Source organism: Myxocyprinus asiaticus, chromosome 3 (genome assembly GCF_019703515.2).
Source record: "Myxocyprinus asiaticus isolate MX2 ecotype Aquarium Trade chromosome 3, UBuf_Myxa_2, whole genome shotgun sequence".
NCBI lineage: Eukaryota > Metazoa > Chordata > Actinopteri > Cypriniformes > Catostomidae > Myxocyprinus > Myxocyprinus asiaticus.
This window is the reverse complement of record NC_059346.1, coordinates 49,090,077-49,112,690: the sequence shown is the minus strand read 5'-3', so window position 1 is coordinate 49,112,690 and position 22,614 is coordinate 49,090,077. Positions and strand designations below refer to the sequence as shown.

Here is a 22,614-nt window from a genome sequence, read left to right as displayed (position 1 = left end):
TGTAAACTGACAAAAATTTGGTATCTTCTTTGGCCATCACATTTATGAATATAATATTTACCTAAAATAATGAAGAAGTTAAAGGTGCACTCAGTAACTTTTGTCTTTGTGTCATCTTGGACTTACACTCACAGCTAGCAGCTTGGATGCACCATCATTTAAAATCAATAGTTTTCAGTTTCAGATGCCATTGTAGAAATGTAGTATTCACAGTCAGACATGATTATTTAATCAATGAGTGAAAGTGTCAAATAACAGGAGGGTTACTGAGATTAAGTGAGTAGTATTCAGCTGGTCATGTGATTTTATTTTAACATGGCAGCCCCCATGTGCGGACCCTCACCATGTAGAATAAAACAGCTTTTATAAGATTATTGGTATGGCTGAAGTCTTCATTATAATGAGAGTGCTCATGATTTTCTACATTTATTGCAAAATTATGGTTCATGTCTTTAAGTTTAACTTTTTTAATTACTGAGTGCACCTTTAAGAAGATTATTTAAGAAGACCAACTCAGGGGCTACGCCCATCATCACGTGACACACTTAGAGCGAGCAGGGGATCATGTGACACATACTTGACACACACACAGAGAGAGAGAGAGAGAGATAGCGGAAACGCGAGTGTGCAGCAGAGCTGTCTGTACACGTCCATCTCTCAGTCGAAGCCTCCGTCTATCCGCCTCACATAAAATACTGCACAAATACTTGTTGGCTGCACAGGTGAGTGGGATGTACGCGTCTTGATTACTTTAGCACAGCTGTGCACGTGTGATCTGTGATGCTTTTATTTGTCTTTCTCGTTGAAACCCAACAGAGGTTCAGTGGTTGATACTCAGAAAAGGAAGTTGTGTTTACTATAGAGAGAGAAACAGATGTGGCCTTGCGTTTATGGTGTATGGCTCCGATTTGCAAGTTAAAAAGCCAACTTCGCCATAGAAATGCATGTCTAGTGGACGTGTATATATAGACAGCAGTTGTTGGCTTTCGATCCTTTTTCATGCAGTTTTATTTTGGTGTCAGGCGGATGATGGGCTTTGCGTCTGACGTGGCGCTCATTTGCTGTCCGTTTAAATACCAAATGCACCGCAGATACGTTCATCTTTAAAAATAACCACGTGCTCTTGAAATAATGAAGAGTGTCGAAAATATAAGAAATGCTTTGTGGCCTCACTGTATATTACAGTGACTATTTATTGATTTGAGCAAGAAACCCTTGCAAAAAAAGTATTGTAGTAGTACCATGGTACAGTCATGGTATTAGATGGTAAAACCATTTCTGAATGCTAACATGGCATTTTTACAGTCAGAGGTTTATAAACACCTTAGCCAAATACATTTAAACTCAGTTTTTCACAATTCCTGACATTTAATCATAGAAAACATTGCCTTAGGTCAGTTAGGATCACTATTTTAAAAATGTGAAATGTCAGAATAATAGTAGAGAGGATGATTTATTTCAGCTTTTATTTCTTTCATCACATTCCCAGTGGGTCAGAAGAACTGGTGTAACTGAGTCAGGTTTGTGGGCCTCCTTGCTTGCACATGCTTTTTCGGTTCTGTCCACAAATCAGATTGAGGTCAGGGCTTTGTGATGGCCACTCCAATACATTGACTTAAGCCATTTTGCCACAACTTTGGAGGTATGTTTGGGGTAATTGTCCATTTGGAAGACCTATTTGCGACCAATCTTTAACTTCCTGGCTAATGTCTTGAGATGTTGCTTCAATATATCCACATAATTTTCCTTCCTCATGATGCTATCTATTTTGTGAAGTGCACCAGTCCCTCCTGCAGCAAAGCACCCCCACAACATGATGCTGCCACCCCCACGCTTCATGGTTGGGATGGTGTTCTTCGGCTTGCAAGCCTCACTCTTTATCCTCCAAATGTAATGATAGTCATTATGGCCAAACAGTTAAATTTTTGTTTCATTAGACCAGAGGACATTTCTCCAGAAAGTAAGATCTTTGTCCCCATGTGCACATTCAAACTGTAGTCTGGCTTTTTTATGGCAGTTTTGAAGCCGTGGCTTCTTTCTTTCTGAGCAGCCTTTCAGTTTATGTCGTTATAGGGCTTGTTTTACTGTGGATATAGATACTTGTCTACCGGCTTCCTCCAGCATCTTCACAAGGTCCTTTGCTGTTGTTCTGGGATTGATTTCCACTTTTCGCACCAAACTACATTCATCTCTAGGAGACAGAATGCGTCTCCTTCTGAGCGGTATGATGGTTGCGTGGTCCCATGGTGTTTATACTTGCATACTATTGTTTGTACAGATGAACGTGGTACCTTCAGGCGTTTGGAAATTTCTCCCAAGGATGAACCAGACTTGTGGAGGTCCACAGTTTCTGAGGTCTTTGCTGATTTATTTTGATTTTTCCTTGATGTCAAGCAAAGAGGCACTGAGTTTGAAAGTAGGCCTTAAAATACATCCACAGGTACACCTCCAATTCAGTACACCTCCAACTGACCAATCAGAAGCTAAAGCCTTTAGGCAATGACATCATTTTCTGGAATTTTCCAAGCTGCTTAAAGACACAGTTAACTTGGTGTATGTACATTTCTGACCCACTGGAATTGTGATATAGTCAATTAAAAGTGAAACAATCTGTCTGTAAACAATTGTTGGAAAAATTACTTGTGTCATGCACAAAGCAGATGTCCTAAATGACTTGCCAAAACTATAGTTTGCTAATATGAAATCTGTGGAGTGGTTAAAAAATTAGTTTGAATGACTTCAACCTAAGTGTATGTAAACTTATGACTTCAACTGTACATGGTAATTCGGAGTCTTTCAAGAAAATGTCATCTTGAAAAAAAATTATAATATAACTACCATGGCACATTTTCCAAAAACCTTGTTTATACCAAGGCTCTTTCTGGTTCGTTTTTTTTTTTTTTGTGGATAGTGTTTATCTTTCATATCACAGCTCTATAAAATGTATCTGCTCATATCTGAATCCCTTAAGTTTTTTTTATTACTAATTGGTTTGTTTGTGTTAATCAGAGATGTATGATGAAAGACAGTCCTAAAGAAGGACAAAGCCATTCAGGTATTTATCGCTGTTTTTTATTTATTTATGTATTTATTTGTTACTAACTTCGGCCACATACAATATATACAGTAGCACATATATACAATGGTGCCAGTCTTTTTTTTAAACCAGACTTAAAAATATATGAATGTCATTGCATTAGATAAAAAATATGGACCTACTTTATATTAGGTGTATTTAACTACCATGTACTGAAGCATTTGATACAATGTACTTATTATGTACATACGTGTTGTTGAATTGTGCTTTAAAGTACATGCATTAAATTACACTGTTTACCTTACCACCTATCCCAAACCCTAACCCTACTCCTAAACCTACCTGTACCTCAACCTCAGTAGCAGCAAATGTGAATCTTGTGAGAATTTTGCAGAAGAGCATGTAGTTAAACAATAAGTACATTGTATTTTATGTATTTTAGTACATAGTAGTTAAAGGTGCATAATATAAAGTGTGACACAAAATATCAAACCGTGTGGCATCTGCAAATGTATATCTGTTGGTTTATCATTTAAAACCTAACAAGGTTCTTTTTATGAAATGTTTTGCTTGAAATATGTGCTTTATTTGAGATTAGTGCCACTTGGTTTGATGTTTTGTTATCTAATGCACTGACATTCATGCATTGTGTTAAGTGTGGCCTAAGTGTCCAAATACTTTTTGGACAAATACTGAAGATCTTATTTTCTTAATTCATATAAACTTGTATTATGAAATCTGTATGTGAAATTGTGATGACAAACTCTACATACCGATTATTCCCAGTTACTATGAGCAGTGAGCTCAATGTGCCAATGGGCTCCCCAGCTCCCGGGTGCACTGACAGGCTGCAGGATGGAGGTGGAATGGACTACAGAGATTGGGTTCGTCGCAGCTATCTGGAGCTGGTCACCTCCAACCACCACTCTGTCCAGGCTCTCTCTTGGAGAAAACTTTACCTCAGCAGGGCAAAGCTCAAAGCCTCCAGTCGAACTTCAGCCCTGCTTTCAGGCTTTGCAATGGTCAGTATTACATTCTGTGTTAAGTGGGAGCCCTTTAAATGTGTGTGACTCTTCGAATGCAGTTCTTATAATTTTCTCTGTCCAAAAAAGAAAGACAATGACTTTTGTGTACTCCATTTGGGTTGTAGATCAGTGAATGTATCAGAATATAGTTGCTAAAAGTGGAACTTTAAATGGAAAGTTAAATGCACACTATGTGTGAAGATGAGTGATCAAATTGTTTATTACAATTATATCAGTTCTTTCAACTCCTGTCATAACCATGCAAAGTCAGTAAACCAGGTGAATTTCACACAGTACGTGCAAAGATACCAGAAAGGGACTGTTTACATAGAGGAATAAACCCACCCACAGGAATTACATCAGTAACCAATAACCTGAATTTAATCCATCTCGAACAGTTGTCCCACTCGTTACATTAAAACTGCACAAAAGATAAATTTTTTAATAATAACTAGGTCTGGGAAATGTATTTCCCAGTTAATTTCTGCGATTAATAGTTAGCTGTTTAACACAGAAAAAAATTTAGCGCAATGAATGCAGTACCCATTTTTGTTTTTCACTTCCTGAAACTTCAGTAAATAAACCAGTGCATATAAACTGGTTGATTGGATTTTTAAATGGTAACCAGGTATAGTGATATTATCTCTTGTACATCTGTGTAAATGCTCAGTGACAATAAATTGATTCTTGAATTTACAACACTAGAATTCTGTTTCTTGTTTACATAAAGAAATCCGGACTCGGCATGCATCAGCACGTAGGCTTGTTTTCAAATCTTGTGTTTAAGCTCTTATTTATTGAATATTCCAAAACTATTAAGTGTTTGACCGTGTCTCATTTATTATATTTATTTTCAAGTTGACGGTGTTACATTCAAAGTAAAACTTTACTTGGTCTAAACACTCAGTCATTGTAAATACAGCAGCAGGTATCAGCGTAGACAAAGCAATGAAACTATGAATAAAGAGACCCTTCTTGATTTATAAACATGATATGCTATGAATGGATAAAATGACAAATATAAAAGTAATAATTACACAAGAAGCCTTTTTAAGTGCTTCTTTTCTTACAAGGATCCAATCCACCAGTTTATCTTCATATTATCTTCCCGTAATACACATGTCGAGATGTTTTTTTTTAAAAGTTGCAATTCTTTTTAACTTGAAACACCATCTAAGAAAAGCGGAGCTCCTTGCGTGAGACACTGAAAAAAAGCGAGATGCGGTATAACGGTCAAAACCGTCACAGGCACAGAAACAGCACAGACAGATGCAAAAATGTGTTCGTTGTGAACTGCCCCTTAGAATAACAGAATTTCTAACAACCTCTTTCCACTTCATAATGTGATCATGACTAGGTGGCCATGGTGGAAGTGCAACTCGAGATGCAGTACAACTACCCACGTGTCCTTCTCATCGCCTTTAGCGTCTGCACCACTGTGCTGGTGGCCGTCCACCTCTTCGCCCTCCTCATCAGTACCTGCATCCTGCCCAATGTCGAAGCCGTTAGCAACATCCACAACCTCAACTCCGTATCCGAATCTCCCCATGAGAGGATGCACCACTATATTGAGCTCGCCTGGGGCTTTTCCACTGCCCTGGGAATCCTGTTGTTTCTGGCAGAGGTGGTGCTCCTCTGCTGGATAAAGTTCTTGCCGGTTGACTCTGGAGCCCAATCCACATCAGTCCTGGCAGCCCTGAAGCAGAACTGTAGCACCCCTGCAGTTCAACCGGGGCACAGCGGGTGGCAGGCGGCCTTGGCCTCCACCATCATCATGGTGCCCGTTGGATTAATCTTTGTGGTGTTCACCATTCACTTCTACCGCTCACTGGTGCGGCACAAAACAGAACGGCACCACCAGGAGATCGAGGAACTGCACAAGATCAAGGTACAGCTGGACGGCCATGAGCGAGGCCTGCAAGCAGTGTGAGATCTGGGGATGCTCTTTTTGCGCAGTGTTCCATTGCTTGATTATTCAAGCTTTCAAGCACATTAAATCTCTGCTCCTTTTTGAGTCTTTTTTTTTTTTTTTTTTTTAAGGCATATTTTCTTTTGAGAGAAAATGCCTTGTTGCCTGGTGGATGGATTGTCCATTTAGAAACTGAGAAAGCTTTAGAGAAAAGAGGGAAGTTTACAAGATTTCAACAGCAAGGGCTAGTTATTTATATTTCTTTAGGCTGTAGGTCATTTGGACGGGTCTTTATGTGCCATTTTCTAGATGTTCTCCTGCTTCTACTATACAAAATGAATGTCATACATCAGTGTGCTTTAATATCATTTGCCTGTTTATTGGATGGTTTCTTATCCAGCCTGATCTTCATTGTGCCACATATAAATTTGTTCAAATGAGTTCGACAAGTAGAGTTGGTCTTGGTTCCATTAAGGATCAGAGCTACAAGACCTACACTGCCAGAGTATGTGACTAAAATATACAGCTTTATGCTATACATGCCTGTATGAGTTTTCGTTTGATTTCGTAAAAACACAAAAGTATGCTGCACGCACTGGGTGAATGTCCGGATCATATTTTATCTTAAAATCAAAATTATATTTAAGCCTATTTAAGACCATTAAGATGTTGGCATTATGACATTATTTTCATGACTTATTCCTAAATTCTCATTTTAAAAAATCATTCTAATTACCGTAATGTGAAAAAAAAAAAAAAAAACATTACTGTAATTTTTTTGCATTACTGTAATAATAATGACCGTGTCCTGATGATTAAATTCAGTACAACAAATACTTCCATTATGAATTTCATAATGGGGTTACCATTGTGGTTAAGATTGGCACTTGTCCTTAGGTTGAGGATGGACTTTCACGTTCAAGTGATGTTTGATTTGAGTGCTGCTTGGCTCCAGAAGCAGTTGCTATCAAATTGACAGTGCAACAGTTTTACACATGCTCACCTGGCATATAATAATGATTCATAAAATTAATTGAACCAACAGAAAAATGATTCATTTATTAAATTGAGTTTGACTAACCATGAAGTTTAGATAAAACTACTAGAGTCCATTGATTTGACCTAATCCAACTAAATTATGTTGGCTTAATGAAAATGACTTAATCTGAATGAATGAAATTAAATTGCTTGTAAAAACTCTCAAATTCAATTAAGGGTAATGAGTGATGTACTTAACAATTGAAGTAATATTTCATTATTATTTTGTAATATATTACAGTAATGACAATGAGAATTGGAAGGGGGATAATTATGCTTAATTGTCTTGAAAAAATGCTTCAATGCAAAAAACAAAAAACAAAAAAAAAATGTCATAGTTCTAAAACTAGGCTCCATTTTTATTTTGCAAAATATTTTTTGTGGTAAAGTTGGCCCAGACATATCTTGACAGTTCTTGTGAGATTCACCCTACTATTGTTCTTTGTCTGTGTTTGATAGTGGATCCAAAACTGTAATATTATTAACTGCAGAATTGTTGTGCCTGCATTTTCCTCAATAACCATGTAGGATTCATTTTAACTGTTACCTAAGAAAGAACTATCACTCATACTATGTAGTGCAATATTTTTAGCTTGGGTGTGAAATGTAGATGCTTTAAACATGCACAGTGCACACTTATGTTTCACGTAATTTTAGATTTTATTAACAAATTTGCATTTAATGTATAATATAATGCACTGTCACTTGTCAAGCACAAAAGATGAACTTTTTGTCCATATTTCAAACAAGGCCCATTGAATGTTATTTGCTCGTGTTACTAGAAGTTTACGCTGTTGATGATAATACCCAGAAATAACCAGGGTCAAAGGTTGTTTGCTCCAATATTGTTTATATAAAAATATTTCTTTAAATGGGCACAGTTACAAAATACTTGAGGAAAAGCAAAAGCGCTTGCATTGCATGCCAAGCTGAAACTCTTTAATGTGAACTGTGTAATACAGTGTGAGTTGGCAGTCCTGTGTCAGTCTCAGAATATTGTCTGATATTTGGTACAAGTCAATATGAGGGAAACATTCCAGTGGGAAAGAAGTGGGACCAATTTCTGCCTGCCTTTAATAGCTGAACAGACAAAACTTTGAAGTGCACTTGTAGTGTAGTCCATGGAAATGATCTGTATGTCCTGTCTGTGTTTAGAGTATGCAGACTTATTTCACAGTGCAGAGTTAAAGACATCATTTCATGCCTAACCACCTTCAAAGCATTATTGTATTGTAATTACAGTATTGCTGTATTGATAGTATGTTAATGCCATTACGCTGATCTTACAATTGCACATGCAATGTGTGAACGCTCAAACAAGGAAACTTTGACCAAAATGACTTGTGTACTCTGGTTGTGGGGGGCTTTAAACAGCTGTTTTGTGTGTGAAAATAAATACTTGGGTCATTTTTTTTATCCTTCTGTTGCATTGCGCCTGCACTATCAGTAGAGAAAAGCAATGAATATCTAGTGCAAAAGCTAATGTTTTTTTCCATCATGGACATGTAGCCAACTGTTATGGAAATGTTTTGTGTAGCATGTTGTTTTCACTCTGTCTGTACTTGTATGTTAATTTATGTCAAATAAACGCAACTGTTTTGTTTACTTCAAAACCTTGTATGTTGATGAGCCATTTCCGTTTTTTATTATATTTTTTTTCTTTATCATGAACAGGTAATTGAGTAGAAAATTAACTTCAGACTTCACAAAGCAAGATGTTTTTAAGGAGTAAACATGACGACACGTACTTATAAACTAGAGCACTCATTATTACATTACGTTGGATTGAGTACAAATGTAGAATCGACTTGATATTTTCAAGTTCACACCTAAACTATTCAATGTAGAAAAGCACTTTCTGCCATATTTACCACAAAATAATTTTTTTCTGATAGTTTCCTCTTGACTAAGGTATTTTCTTGAAGTTAAAGCTGAAGTGTGTAATTTAAATTGCACAAATAAACATTGTTTTCCAACAGATTCCAGAAAACTCCCCTGTCCTCCATTGGCTGTACAAACAGATGGACCCATCCCAAACTTACACAACTGGTTGATTGGCCAAGCATATTTTGATAGTGCCACAGTGTTACACTTCTATGTGAAATCAATGTACAGACGGCATAGCCTGCTTATAGTTGACTCTGCATATAATGCTGACAGTGATGCATTAAAGTATTTAACATTTAAAAAAAACTTACATCAGCTGTAATGCAGTCTAAGATTTAAAGACAGAATGTGCTTAGTATATAGTCTAGAAGTTCCCTTAGTTAGTATCGTAGTTCGCTGCAGGGAACATGTGAATGGTCAGATTTCACAGCAGCTGTGACTGGCAGGCACACATGAACTGAAGCTGCAGCTGGTAAGTTTACACACTGGCTGAAAAAGGCAATTTCAAATGAGATAAAAAAGAAGAGTATGCGTTGCATCCAAATGGCTCTCGCTGTGATTTATGTTATTGCTATATTTGCTGTAATTTAGGTGACATGAAGTTGGCTGTTTTAGCATTTTATGAATGGCCTGCTAAATATCAGCCTGATCTTCACTGCAAGTAAGGAACAGGAGCCCATAAGTATGGTACTTGCATTAGTGTTCATCTGATATGACAATTTTACTTTAACATTTTATGTTTTACATATAGCCTATTTGGAAAGGTTTAAAAACATCTAGTTTTTCATTAGAAACTACAAAATGCCTTCTAGATAACTTGAAGCTAAAAACAACTTTCAACTGTGTTGATTGATGAACATTATTCTGCTTCCACATCAGCATAAATAATAACACAACTAGTATACCAGAAATAGTAAGAGGAACCAATGGTAAGCATCCACTTTTGGATGTATTTTTGCCCCAAGCCCCCATAATGGAATAGTTCACCCAAAATTGAAAATTCTCTCATCACTGACTCACCCTCAAGCCATCCCAGATGTGTATGACTTTATTTGTTCTGCTGAACACAAAAGAAGGTGTTTAGAAGAATACTTCAGCTCTGTAGTACCATACAATGCAAGTGAATGGTGCCCAGAACTTTGAAGGTCCAGAAAGGAGATAAAGTCAGAATAAAAGTAATCTATTTGACTCCAGTGTTTTAATCCATCTCTGCTTAAATGATATAATAAGTATGGTTGAGAAACAGATCAGTATTTAAGTACTTTTCTACAATAAATCTCCACTTTCACTTTCATATTCTTTTGTTTTTGCGATTCACATTCTTCGTGGATATCGCCACCTACTGGGCAGGGAGGAGAATTTTAAGTAAAAAAAAAAGGACTTAAATATTGATTTGTTTCTCACACACACACACACACCTATCATATCGGTTCTGAAGACATGTATTAAACCACTGGAGACATATGTATTACTTTTATGCTGCATTTATGTGATTTTTGGAGCTTCAAATCTTTGGTCACTATTCACTTGCATTGTATGGACCTACAGAGCTGAAATATTCTTCTAAAAATCCTCGTTTGTGTTCAGCTGAAGAAAGAAAGTCATACACATCTGGGATGGCATGAGGGTGAGTCAATGATGAGAGAATTTTCATTTTTGGGTGAACTATTCCTTTACATCTGACCCTGGTCATTATGATATTCTCATTACCACAACAAGAAAAAAAATATGTATATTATTTAAATTGTGTAGCACTCCCTTGGTACTGCCTGACATTTTTGCTGATTTTGAACTGTAAAAAAAAAAAAAAACAACAACTGTGTTACGGTAATGAGAATCATAACCGAAAATAATGGGAATAGTATAAGTAAAACATCCGGACTTGTTACGGTATTGAGAATTCGTTAGTAAAATGTGCTTAAGTGTCCTGAAAATAATCTCATGAGTCACATATGTGAATAAGCATTTACACAGCAAAGCCTCGGAGAACTACCCGTTACAACCTCTTTTAACCTGAGTGACACTAATTGGTTCTGTAAATTACCACAGTGATCCCCAGGGCTTGATTACAAATTCAGGTGAAGCTGCCTTATGCCACAGGCTAATGATGATGAAGTGCGAACAGGTGTGCACCAAGAGTCTCGCTAGTCACTGGAAAACTATATAGACTGTGCCCAAAACCTAAAAAGTGTTGTTTTCTCAGCCAGCATTCAGAGGTAGGATTGATTCAAGGCACGTGTGAAGCCAATGTTTGCGTGACAGCCTGTCTACTGAGATGCTTCCCTCTGGTTGGTAGTCATTGATTAGTCACTTGGTTATCTTTATAGTTCACTTATTTATTCTAGGTCTTTAGCCATGATTTGCCTTGGAAGCTGGTCTGAAACCAGTTGCCTTCAGGTGGTACCTTCATACAAGTGTCTTTAAATCACTCACTGACTGGACCACAGGATTCAGACAGCTAAAATGATTTCTTTATCAATTTGGTTTAATACTTATTGGCAGATTTAATGTAGAAATCTGTAGCAAGGAGCCCTGCGGCGATGATGAGTGAATGAGAATATCTGACTTGGTATTTTTGCCCTTTGGCATCCTTGACCAAGGTCTGATCTGAGTTTAATCTTCTCTCTGAGCTGTGGTGTTTCATGTTTAAATCCATTCTCTGGTAAGTCTGAAACTGAAGCCCAGTGTGCACAATGGGTACAAATGTAGGGAACCAAATATAATTTGTAGTTGTGACCACTAAAGTGCAGTCCTGATTTTACAACTCGAACCATTTCTTTTGACTCCCACAGAGCCTGTAACAAATGTGGATAACTGCGCTGTCTTTCAGGAACCTTTCAGTGAGACTCGTGAGCCTGGGAAGATTCCTTGACCCTATTTTTAGACTGGGAATCAGTCCATCAGTTCTGTGAACCCTCTGGTGAAAATACTTTGAGTCAGCATGGGTGATTTTAAATGTCCTGGGCACAGGGGTGCTGTTAGTATTTTTGGGCCCTATGACAATTTTACAATCTGGGGCCCCCTATCTAAGTGGTTATTAATACTTTAATCACAAGCATGATTGCGCATTTGGTAAGACACTAAAATTTTAGTTTGAAAAGATTGTTTAAAAGACTGCATTTACTAGAATAAAATGACTATATACAAGAACATGTGTAGACTGTCATTTTAGTGAATTGGGATTTTGTTTCTAATGGACATTGGATTAAGTGGGGGGGGTTAGGTAGAGGCTTTAAGGCCCTTGATTTTTACTTTTGTTTGTAATAGTTACCACAAGCTTGTCTTTGACTAGGCCGATGTAATGGATCAGTATTTAAGTTCCTTCCGATCAAACCCCACTTTCTATTTTTGGTGTTCACATTCTGTGTTTAGAGTAAGAGGACTTTAATATTGATCTGTTTCTCACCCACACTTCTCATATTGCTTCTGAAGACATGGGGGGGGGGGGAAGCTTTGACGTTCTGGTCACCATTCTCTTGCATTGTATGGACCTACAGAGCTGAGACTAAAAGTCTTCATTTGTGTTCAGCAGAAAACGGTCATGCACATGTGAAGATGAGCAAATAATGAATTTAATTTTAGTGTGAACTATCCCTTTTAATGTCAAACCCTGGTAACATGGCTAACAAAACAAATTGTAACTTTGCAATACAGCACTTCACTGGATTCTATGGTGCGTACATTTATTAACTATAGGTTAATGAAATATATGAAACTAAATGACCTTTATCACATTTCTCTGGAAATATTGTATAATGTTTGTATGATAACATGACAAATGCTAATGCAAAAAATTAAAAGAATATTTCCTTTTGAATAAATCTACTGTAGTGGTTAACCTGTCAACTGCATGTCTGATCTCAAATGTATTTCAATGATAAAAGCAGGGATGGATACTGGACATTTGATTGCATGTCAATGCACAAGTTATATTGCAATTTTCCAATGGTTTCTGGTCTTCAAGTTTAATATGTAGGGCTGCCTACCCACATTTTTTTGATCCACTGAGATCAACAAACTTTATCTGTTGGTTCCGGTCTCCACTAATCTGCTTTCCCCTTCCTGTCTGTGCAGAATTTCACTTGTATACTTGAGACACAAACCAACATTTTCGTTGTATATTTCTTGTATCACTTCACAGAACTGCCAGTTGCTACAAAAAAAGTTAGTAATACAATATGTAAAATATATTTTATAGTTTGAGGGCCATAAGTGGACAGAAACCCTCAATGTGTCTGGTTAGGCTGTTGGTTAATCTGGACTTTAGTCTGCTGTAAATCTCTGGGAGGGAAGGCATTATATTTGCAATGCTCTTTCACAATGCTGCAACAGATGGCAGACACTAAATTTGTGCATAAGATCACTTGCTGCTATATTTGTACAGTAAAGGTTTTAATGAAACTGATTTAAATTGTTGAATTGATTAGCTGGGCCAGCTGCTATGAAAGTCTGTCCTGTGCACTTCAATGACAGTCTTGTTTGATTTCAAGTACTAAAATTTCTATAAAGACAAATTCTGTGTGTGTGTGCAATGACACATGGCCAATAAATCTATTTCTCAATTACATTATAATTGCTTTTTTTTTTTTTTTTTGTTAAGGTATGTTGCATTTTACTTTCAGCATACCAAGATACTGTACTAATAAAATACTGTACTTATTTTGTACATTCCAAGTGTAAACATCTTAAATACACAGATGAACCAAAACATTGACAACCAGCTTAATATGCTGTTGGTCCTCCGCGTGCCGCAAAAACCGTGCCGACCTGCCGAGGCATGGACTCTGCAAAGCCCCTGAAGGTGTCCTGTGGTATCTGGCACCAAGACATTAGCGGCAGATCCTTCAAGGTGGAGCCACTGTGGATCGGACTTGTTGGTCCAGCACATCCCACATATGCTCAATCGGATTGAGATCTGGGGAATTTGGGGGCCAGGGCAACACCTTGAACTCTTCATCATGTTCCTCAAACTATTCCCGAACAATGTGTGTAGTGTGGCAGGGCACATTATCCTGCTAAAAGAGGTCACTGCCATCAGGGTATACCATTGCCATGAAGGGGTATACCTGGTCTGCAATGGTGTTTAGGTAGGTGGCACATGTAAAATTGACATCCACATGAATGGCCAGTCCCAGGTTTTCCCAGCAGAACATTGCCCAGAGCATCACATTCCTTCCACCCGCTTGTCATCTTCCCACTGTGCATCCTTGTGCCATCACTTCCCCAGGTAAATGGCACACATGTACATGGCCGTCCACGTGATGTAAAACTGGACTCATCGGACCAGGCGACCTTCTTCCACTGCTCCAAGGTCTAGTTCTGATGCTCACGTGAACATTGTAGACACTTTCGATGGTGGACGGTGTCAGGGCACTCTGACCAGTCTGCGGCTACACAGCAGGGTGCAATGCACTGTGCGTTGTGACACATTCCTCCCATAACCATCATAATTTTCTGTGATTTGTTCCACAGTAGACCTTCTGTTGGTTCGGACCAGCCGGGATAGCCTTTGTTGCCCTCGCGCATTGATGAGTCTTGTGCGCCCAACACCCTGTCGCCGGTTTGTGGTTTGTCCCTCCTCGGACCACTGTACTCGCCACTGCTGACTGGGAGCATCCCACAAGCCTTTTCTGCTTCAGAGATGCTCTGACCCAGTCGTTTGGCCATAACAATTTGGCCTTTGTCAAAGTCACTCTGGTCTTTACTCCTGCATTCAACACGTTGACACTATCAGAACTGATGGTTCGCTTACCATCTAATCTACCCAGGCCTTGGAAAAAATCCACAGATGTGGAACATGTCAAATCTCAAACATTTAAAAGGGTAAATATGGATGTGAAATAGACTACACTGTAAAAAATAAAAAGTTGAGTAAACTTAAGGGCATTTTTGAGTATACTCCACTTCAGGCAAATTAGTAGTACCAATTTAACAATTCTAGTTGGATTGTAAGTTCCATGAACGCAATACAATCTATTCAACAAACTCAAAAAATATCAGTGATTAAGTTTAATAAACGTGCATTTTTAAGTTCAGCGGTTCACAATTTTCAAAATCTTGAAAATATATACAGTGCATCCGGAAAGTATTCACAGTGCTTCACTTTTTCCACATTTTGTTATGTTACAGCCTTATTCCAAAATTGATTAAATTCATTATTTTCCTCAATTCTACAAACAATACCCCATAATGACAATGTGAAAGAAGTTTGTTTGAAATCTTTGCAAATTAAAAAAAAAAAAAATTAAAAAAAAAAAACCAAACACATGTACACAAGTATTCACAGCCTTTGCTCAATACTTTGTTGAAGCACCTTTGGCACCAATTACAGCCTCAAGTCTTTTTGAGTATGATGCTACAAGTTTGGCACACCTATTTTTGGGCAGTTTCTCCCATTCTTCTTTGCAGGACCTCTCAAGATCCATCAGGTTGGATGGGGAGTGTCGGTGCACAACCATTTTCAGATCTCTCCAGAGATGTTCAATCGGGTTCAAGTCTGGGCTCTGGCTGGGCCACTCAAGGACGTCCCGTAGCCACTCCTTTGTTATCTTGGCTGTGTGCTTAGGGTCATTGTCCTGTTGGAAGATGAACCTTTGCCCCAGTCTGAGGTCCAGAGCGCTCTGGAGCAGGTTTTCATCAAGGATGTCTCTGTACATTGCTGCATTCATCTTTCCCTCGATCCTGACTAGTCTCCCAGTTCCTGCCGCTGAAAAACATCCCCACAGCATGATGCTGCCACCATCATGCTTCACTGTAGGGATGGTATTGGCCAGGTGATGAGTGGTGCCTGGTTTCCTCCAGACATGAAAGTTCAATCTTTGTTTCATCAGACCAGAGAATTTTGTTTCTCATGGTCTGGGAGTCCTTCAGGTGCCTTTTGGCAAACTCCAGGCGGGCTGTCATGTGCCTTTTACTGAGGAGTGGCTTCCGTCTGGCCACTCTACCATACAGGCCTGATTGGTGGAGTGCTGCAGAGATGGTTGTTCTTCTGGAAGGTTCTCCTCTCTCCACAGAGAAATGCTGGAGCTCTGTCAGAGTGACCATCGGGTTCTTGGTCACCTCCCTGACTAAGGCCCTTCTCCCCCGATCGCTCAGTTTGGCCAGGCGGCCAGCTCTAGGAAGAGTCCTGGTGGTTCCAAACTTCTTCCATTTACAGATGATGGAGGCCACTGTGCTCATTGGGACCTTCAATGCTGCAGAAATTTTTCTGTACCCTTCCCCAGATCTGTGCCTCGATACAATCCTGTCTCGGAGGTCTACAGACAATTCCTTGGACTTCATGGCTTGATTTGTGCTTTGACATGCACTGTTAACTGTGGGACCTTATATAGACAGGTGTGTGCCATTCCAAATCATGTCCAATCAACTGAATTTACCACAGGTGGACTCCAATCAAGTTGTAGAAACATCTCAAGGATGATCAGTGGAAACAGGATGCACCTGAGCTCAATTTTGAGTGTCATGGCAAAGGCTGTGAATACTTATGTACATGTGATTTTTGTTTTGTTTTTTATTTTTAATAAATTTGCAAAGATTTCAAACAAACTTCTTTCACGTTGTCATTATGGGGTATTGTTTGTAGAATTTTGAGGAAAATAATGAATTTAATCCATTTTGGAATAAGGCTGTAACATAACAAAATGTGGAAAAAGTGAAGCGCTGTGAATACTTTCCGGATGCACTGTAAAAAGATTCTTAATTAAGCAGACCTTCATTTCTACATAAGAACATGTGTCAACCCCACCAAGACACCAAATAGTTGGTCCAATTTAAAAGGTTGGTGTAGGTAACAAGTACTTCAAACTTTTAGAAGTCAACACAATAACTGAAGAAACTTCACCAACGTGAACACTAATCACCTTGATTTTGACTTTAAACAAAAAAATCTTTTTACAGCAAAACATCATTTAAAACACACAGAGCTGAAACATCTATTAATTCAAAACTGATTATTTACAAATTATTTACATGTCCTCATAAATTGGCACATTTTGACCAAACACATATAATAAAATCAAGCGAAAAGGATTGTGGGTATTGCCTTCAGCCACAATGCTTCTCCAGTTGGCATGCTCAGTAGCAGATGCAACAACATGAAGTTCATAGTGCTTAGCCTTACAAGCTTCCCACAGATTTTAATTTTGATTATCCTGCCACAAATGGCCTCCTTAGGACTGAGACTTGAGCATGCTCAAAAGCCTGTAAATTCTACCATCACCATAAAACTTTACATTGTATGTGCTCACTGTTTAAAATTTTTAGTTGCTCTGACTTACACACAAGTTGACTATATTGATTGTTTTAAGCAATCTCAACTTTTTCTACATTTGATTGTTCAGTAAAATTTTAAAACTGAGTCTATCTGACAAAATTGAAGTTGGATTTTTTACAGTGTGCGTGCGCTACAGTATCTCCAAATTCAGGTTTCATTCAACACAGTTTTAGTATTATAATTCACTAATAAAGCGTTTTAATTCAGAGGTAATGTTGCATTAGATAAAGAGCAAAATGTTCCAAAACTGTTTTGGGACAGAGCTATATTTGTAAAAGATGAGTACAAGCAATGATGATTAACAGAGGATTACATACAGTATGTACACAGCCAAATTAAATATTTACATATTTAACAAATTGATGGACGATAACCACTTTACAGTGAACTAATACCACAAACATTTTAGCTTTCTGTAGGATAAAAACTGGAATGGAACAATGGGAAATAATCATTTAAAATCCGAGAATTTGTATTAGTGAATGAAAAAGACACCTGGAATAAAATTAACAGTATTTGCCTTAGACACTATGGCAAGTCTACCCATCAAGTGTGTATATTTTAATGAGGTGCTGCAGTCCAGATGGGTAGCCAGTAAGGGGACATCTGTGGTTGGCTTTGACATACACATATATACACCTGTAACAAAACACATAGCCTGAAGTGGCAAGCGCTGTTTCATTGGTGCGCATTTTCCTGCAGAGCGGGCAGACTTTGATGTGTGTGGGTGAAGTGTCCTGGCTATGAAGGTGGAGAGGTGGTGGAGGGGTTGGAAGGGAGGTCAAGGACTTAACAGTGCTGTGGTTCTCTGATGAATACCACCACTCCAGAAACTGCAGAAAAAACACTCCGATTGATAGGCTGGTGGAAAGAGATACAGCAACACCACCAACAGCTGTAGAGATCAGGTGCTGAAGTTTCTCTCTAATGCTGAAAAAGAAAAAAAATGCTTTAAGCAAATGTTTTATACTTTGTAGCATAGTCACCATGAGCAAAAGGGTGAATTACAAGAATTGCAAGTAATGTCCTTAAATGTCACCCCAAAGTCAAATGAAAAAATGATATTTTGCATAAGAAAATGAAGCCTATTTTTATGACCATTAATATTTTTTTGCTTTGAGATATTGTCATAAAAATGTATTTGAAAAATATTTTTATACTGTACATTTTCTAGACAATTAAAGGGGAAGTTCACCCAAAATTGTATTACTCACCCTCATGCCATCCCATATGAGTATGACTTGTTTTCTTCTGCTGAACTCAAATTAAGATTTTTAGAAGAATATCTCTGCTCTGTAGGTCCATACAATGCAAGTGAATGGTGACCAGAATTTTGAAGATTCAAAGAACACACAAAGGCAGCATAAAAGTAATTCATACGACTCCGGTTGTTTAATCAATGTCTTCTGAAGCGATCCAGTTGGTTTTCAGAGAGAACAAACCAAAATATAAATCTTTTTTCCTATAAATCTTGACAGCAGTCTCCAGCTTTTTGGAGCTTCAAAGTTTTGGTCACCATTCACTTGCATTGTATGAACCTACAGAGCTGAGACAGTCTTCTAAAAATGTTAATTTGTGTTCAGCAGAGGAAAAAAGTAATTTACATCTGGGATGGCATTTGAGTGAACTTTTCCTTTAAGAATATTTACTGCCCTCTATTACCATTATGCAATTTTATTCACAGTACATGCCAGAGTTCCCAGTTCCCACACCTTTGGACTAATTAATTTACTGGATAAGGAATTTTAAGAATTACTTTAATGAGATTGCAATCACAAAGTGCAATTTCTATACAATTAAATATTTTTAGCTTAGCATAACTAGAAAAAGTTATATTCACAACAGAAATTGTGCCATTATAAGATTTTATCAATTTCCATGATACTGATTCCAATTTTTAAATTTCTAGGGTTTTCCATGACCATAGAACACCCTGACAGTAATAATAATTTGGGATGAAAAAGAGCTAAACGAAAATGTCACAAAGCAAAAAAATCTTAAAAATCCTAAAAATGTGCTTCTTCATTAAATGCTATATAATCTCTTTATTTCTTTTTATTTTCTGGCAGTTTCTTTGTGAGATTTACCAAATAGTCATATCAGACTTCCAGTACACACTCACATTCTGGATGAATGTAATGATCACGCATATGATAAACTCACCTTTGACTAGGGCTCAGTGCCAGGCCTGATGGCTTCAGATCAAGGCTGCGGATGTCATGAGCTGTGAGGTATGACAATTTAACCCCTGCCAGCCACAGAAGGGGTGAATGTGTCCTTGTTTTGCCAAAGACATACAAAAGCTGTTGGCAAAATACCCAGCCATCCCAGGCCATGCACACAAATGGGTATGCAGCCAAAAAAGCCCTGTACAACTTCTGTGTGAAGGACTGTGGTAAGCGGATAGAGAAGTCATCTTCATCTCTCTGTCGAGCCAGGATTTTTTCCAGTTTGGTGTGCAGGTAAGGTAGGAGAGCCAAGAGGAGCAGGGAGCGCCAGTGCTGTCTGCGGCGGAGTCCCAAGTGGGCAGGACGTGTGCTGTCTGTTCCTACCCGCTTCAGACCATAGAAGTTCTCTGAAAATGACGCGCTAGTGCGGGAGAGGAAATTATGCTGCAACAGCAAATCCAGGATGGCATAAATCTCATCAAACCTCCTCCAAAGAACTCCGTAACGAGCAGGGTTAGACGTTGCGAGGATCTGTGGAGAATGGCATGTTTTTTTTTTACACTATCCAAATAAGTACTTTGATGCTACCATGGTTTTTAGACATGGGACCATAGTAATACCATAGACTTTTGGACAAGTATCATGTTAGCTCCATGGTATTCTTTTAAGTACCCTGGTGTACCAAGTAATAAACACCATGGTACCATGTATATATGGTAATGATTCGGTACTACCATGGCATACACCACCAGTAAAAGGTTTGGACACGTGACTGAATTTATATTTCTCATTATCTTTTAAACCTTTTCATATAAAGATTTATGCTTAAATGCTTGAAATTAGTTTTGTAGAGAAATATATATTAGACCTATGCATGAATTTCTTTGCAAAACTAAGTTTAAAGGGATAGTTCACCCAAAAATGAAAATTCTCTCATAATTTACTCACCCTCATGCAATCACAGATGTGTATGAATTTCTGTCTTCAGCTGAACACAAAAGAAGATTTTTAGAAGAATATTTTAGCTCTGTAGGTCCATACAATGCTAGTGAATGGTGGCCAGAACTTTGAAGCTCCAAAAAGCACATAAAGGCAGCATAAAAGTAATCCATACGACTCCACACCACAGAATTTTTGTCTTGTTTTCTAGTAAAAATATCTAAACATTCTTAAAACAACTGAACTGCAGCCAGCTACCTGTTGCTCGTGCACACACAGCGAGCGAGCATCGACCAAAACAATGATGTAACGTTCAATGGGACTGAACGTGATTCACCGGCACGAAGGTCCCTCCAGGAATCAAATGTCCTGCCGACGTTCACTCTAGTTTTCGCTCGACCACGATCACGTTCCTGCTTAGCCAGATGGAATTCAGTAGATAAATGTTTTTTTGTTTTTTTATTTACATTTTTTTGCTTACTCTGAGTTTGTGTTGGAGTCGGTGTTGTGCTGGGAGCCGGACGTTTGCTGGATTCCATCTCTAAGATAACGTTACCTAGTGTTGCAGTTTGTTGTCGCTGTTGAATAGCGGAAGAGACGCTACTGTCTGAAGCAAGGCTCTCGGGATCGCGTATAAACGTCACATCCTTTGGATTTTCCCAGCAAAACCGACCAGCTCCCTTCACATGAAAATCAGTCTACAGGCTTTAATAGGCAACCTAGAAAGTTTGCGAATATTACATGAAAATTGTTACATATTGCACCTTTAAAAGAAGAAGAAACTATTTGCCACTGGGGTAAGAAAAACAAACTTAATTCAAAGGGAAAACAAGTTATTTTTTTACCCCATTGGCAGATTTTCTTTCTTGTTTTAATCATAAAGTTTACTAAGTTTTGTCAGATTTCCCTGAAAACAAGTCTTAATATCTTATGACATTTTGCTTGTCAAGTAAATGTATATTGTTTTAAGAATATTAAGATATTTTTACTGGAAAACAAGACAAAAATACTAATTAAGAAGTTTTTATTTTTTATTTTAGTGCAGTGCAGTGGTTAAATCCATGTCTTCTGAAGTGATATCTAAATGTAAGTTCTCTTTTATTATAAATGTTCCTCCCTGTCCAGTAGGTGGCGATATGCACAAAGAATGTGAATCACCAAAAGTAAAAGAAGAAGAATGTGGAAGTGAAAGAGAAAGTGGAGATTTATAGTAAAAAAGGACTTGAATATTGATCTGTTTCTCACCCACAATTATCATATCACTTCTGAAGTCATGGATTTAACCACTGGAGTCACAATGGATTACTTTTATGATGCCTTTATGTGATTTTAGAGCTTCAATTTGTATGAACTTCAAAATTGTATGAACCTACAGAGTAGAAATATTCTTCTAAAAATCTTAATTTGTGTTCTGCACAATAAAAATAATATTATATTTATATACACTATTATATTTAAATATAATATAATATACACAATAAAAGTCACTTGAAAAAGCAGAAGAAAGAAAGTCATACACATCTGGGATGGCATTAAAAGTGAGTAAATGATGACAGAACTTTCATTTTTGGATGAACTACCCCTTTAATATGAGTTAGACAGGATAAGCATCCAACAAGTCTCCAGCATTCATGGGACCTCTTTCGATATGTTTTAAAAAGCATTTCAGGCTGCTAAAACATTATGTAAGTTTTGATTTATTTAAAACATTTTGGTCACACAATTCCCATACTTCTGTTTGTGTTATATTATAGTTTAATTAAATCAAGTACCATGGTATTACCATCTGACACAATACTGTTCCATGCTACTGTTCCACTGTACTTTTTTGTAAGGGTCGTTACAAAAATGTAAACTATTAATCATTGCAAAATGAGTAAAAAAAATAAAATAAAATAACAAATCAGTGGATGATCTGAAACATTAAAGTAAAATGAGTACTGAGTAAGAATACCTTCACAGCATGCTGTAAGGCAGGTTTGACAGAACTCATCAAAGAGTCCTGAGCTAAAACTTCAAATATTGACGGTCTGTCTTCTTCAGCTGCTGCTGCAGTTGTCAAGTGTGCACCTCGCTCCGCCATCACAGCTGGATCAGTGCAGTTGTTTGCGAGCAGAACAATTAAATACTGAAAACTTTGACAGTAAATATAAAAACAACGCGTGCTTCTTTTTTCACAACGCCCGTTTTTATCATTTTGCAAAAATAAATATTTATCAGAAGTTTCAAAAAATAAATTTAGTCCAAAAAAAAAAAACTCTTTATTTCACAACCGTCTTTCCCTGTTTACCCCGTCCGTTTTCGGTGTAACATCTGAGTTCCTCCGACTTCCACCATCT

General features: G+C 37.8%; 2 protein-coding genes and 1 non-coding gene across 3 annotated transcripts; 2 read left to right on the top strand and 1 right to left on the bottom strand.

Moving 5' to 3' along the window:
* Window positions 1-601: 601 nt before the first annotated feature.
* LOC127421472 (protein orai-2-like) lies at window positions 602-8,620 on the top strand. The gene is made up of 4 exons (XM_051664538.1): window positions 602-722; window positions 3,010-3,055; window positions 3,824-4,059; window positions 5,420-8,620. Exons 2-4 carry the CDS (start codon window positions 3,016-3,018, stop codon window positions 5,990-5,992), a joined length of 849 nt encoding a protein of 282 aa, XP_051520498.1. The 5' UTR covers window positions 602-722; window positions 3,010-3,015; the 3' UTR covers window positions 5,993-8,620.
* Window positions 8,621-11,431: 2,811 nt separating this feature from the next.
* Window positions 11,432-11,529, top strand: LOC127431324 (Z30 small nucleolar RNA). The gene has a single exon (XR_007895572.1). It is a non-coding gene; the product is annotated as a Z30 small nucleolar RNA (small nucleolar RNA).
* A 3,599-nt stretch (window positions 11,530-15,128) lies between these two features.
* On the bottom strand, window positions 15,129-22,608 carry LOC127421413 (peroxisome assembly protein 12-like). Its single transcript, XM_051664451.1, has 3 exons — window positions 22,230-22,608; window positions 19,332-19,867; window positions 15,129-18,098 (listed from the first exon to the last, which is right to left on the bottom strand). The coding sequence occupies exons 1-3, from the start codon at window positions 22,356-22,358 to the stop codon at window positions 17,708-17,710; spliced, it is 1,056 nt and encodes a 351-aa protein (XP_051520411.1). The 5' UTR covers window positions 22,359-22,608; the 3' UTR covers window positions 15,129-17,707.
* Between the last annotated feature and the right edge of the window lie 6 nt (window positions 22,609-22,614).

What these genes read in the sequence shown, in the direction of transcription:
- LOC127421472 (XM_051664538.1), top strand. Translation starts at nt 3,016, where the DNA reads ATGATGAAAGACAGTCCTAAAGAAGGACAAAGCCATTCAG. An exon ending in AGAAGGACAAAGCCATTCAG is followed by an intron (nt 3,056 to 3,823) that starts GTATTTATCGCT and finishes GATTATTCCCAG; the next exon opens with TTACTATGAGCAGTGAGCTC. An exon ending in TGCTTTCAGGCTTTGCAATG is followed by an intron (nt 4,060 to 5,419) that starts GTCAGTATTACA and finishes GATCATGACTAG; the next exon opens with GTGGCCATGGTGGAAGTGCA.
- LOC127421413 (XM_051664451.1), bottom strand. Translation starts at nt 22,358, where the DNA reads ATGGCGGAGCGAGGTGCACACTTGACAACTGCAGCAGCAGCTGAAGAA. An exon ending in CCTTACAGCATGCTGTGAAG is followed by an intron (nt 19,868 to 22,229) that starts GTATTCTTACTC and finishes CATTCTCCACAG; the next exon opens with ATCCTCGCAACGTCTAACCC. An exon ending in GCACTGAGCCCTAGTCAAAG is followed by an intron (nt 18,099 to 19,331) that starts GTGAGTTTATCA and finishes TTTCTTTTTCAG; the next exon opens with CATTAGAGAGAAACTTCAGC.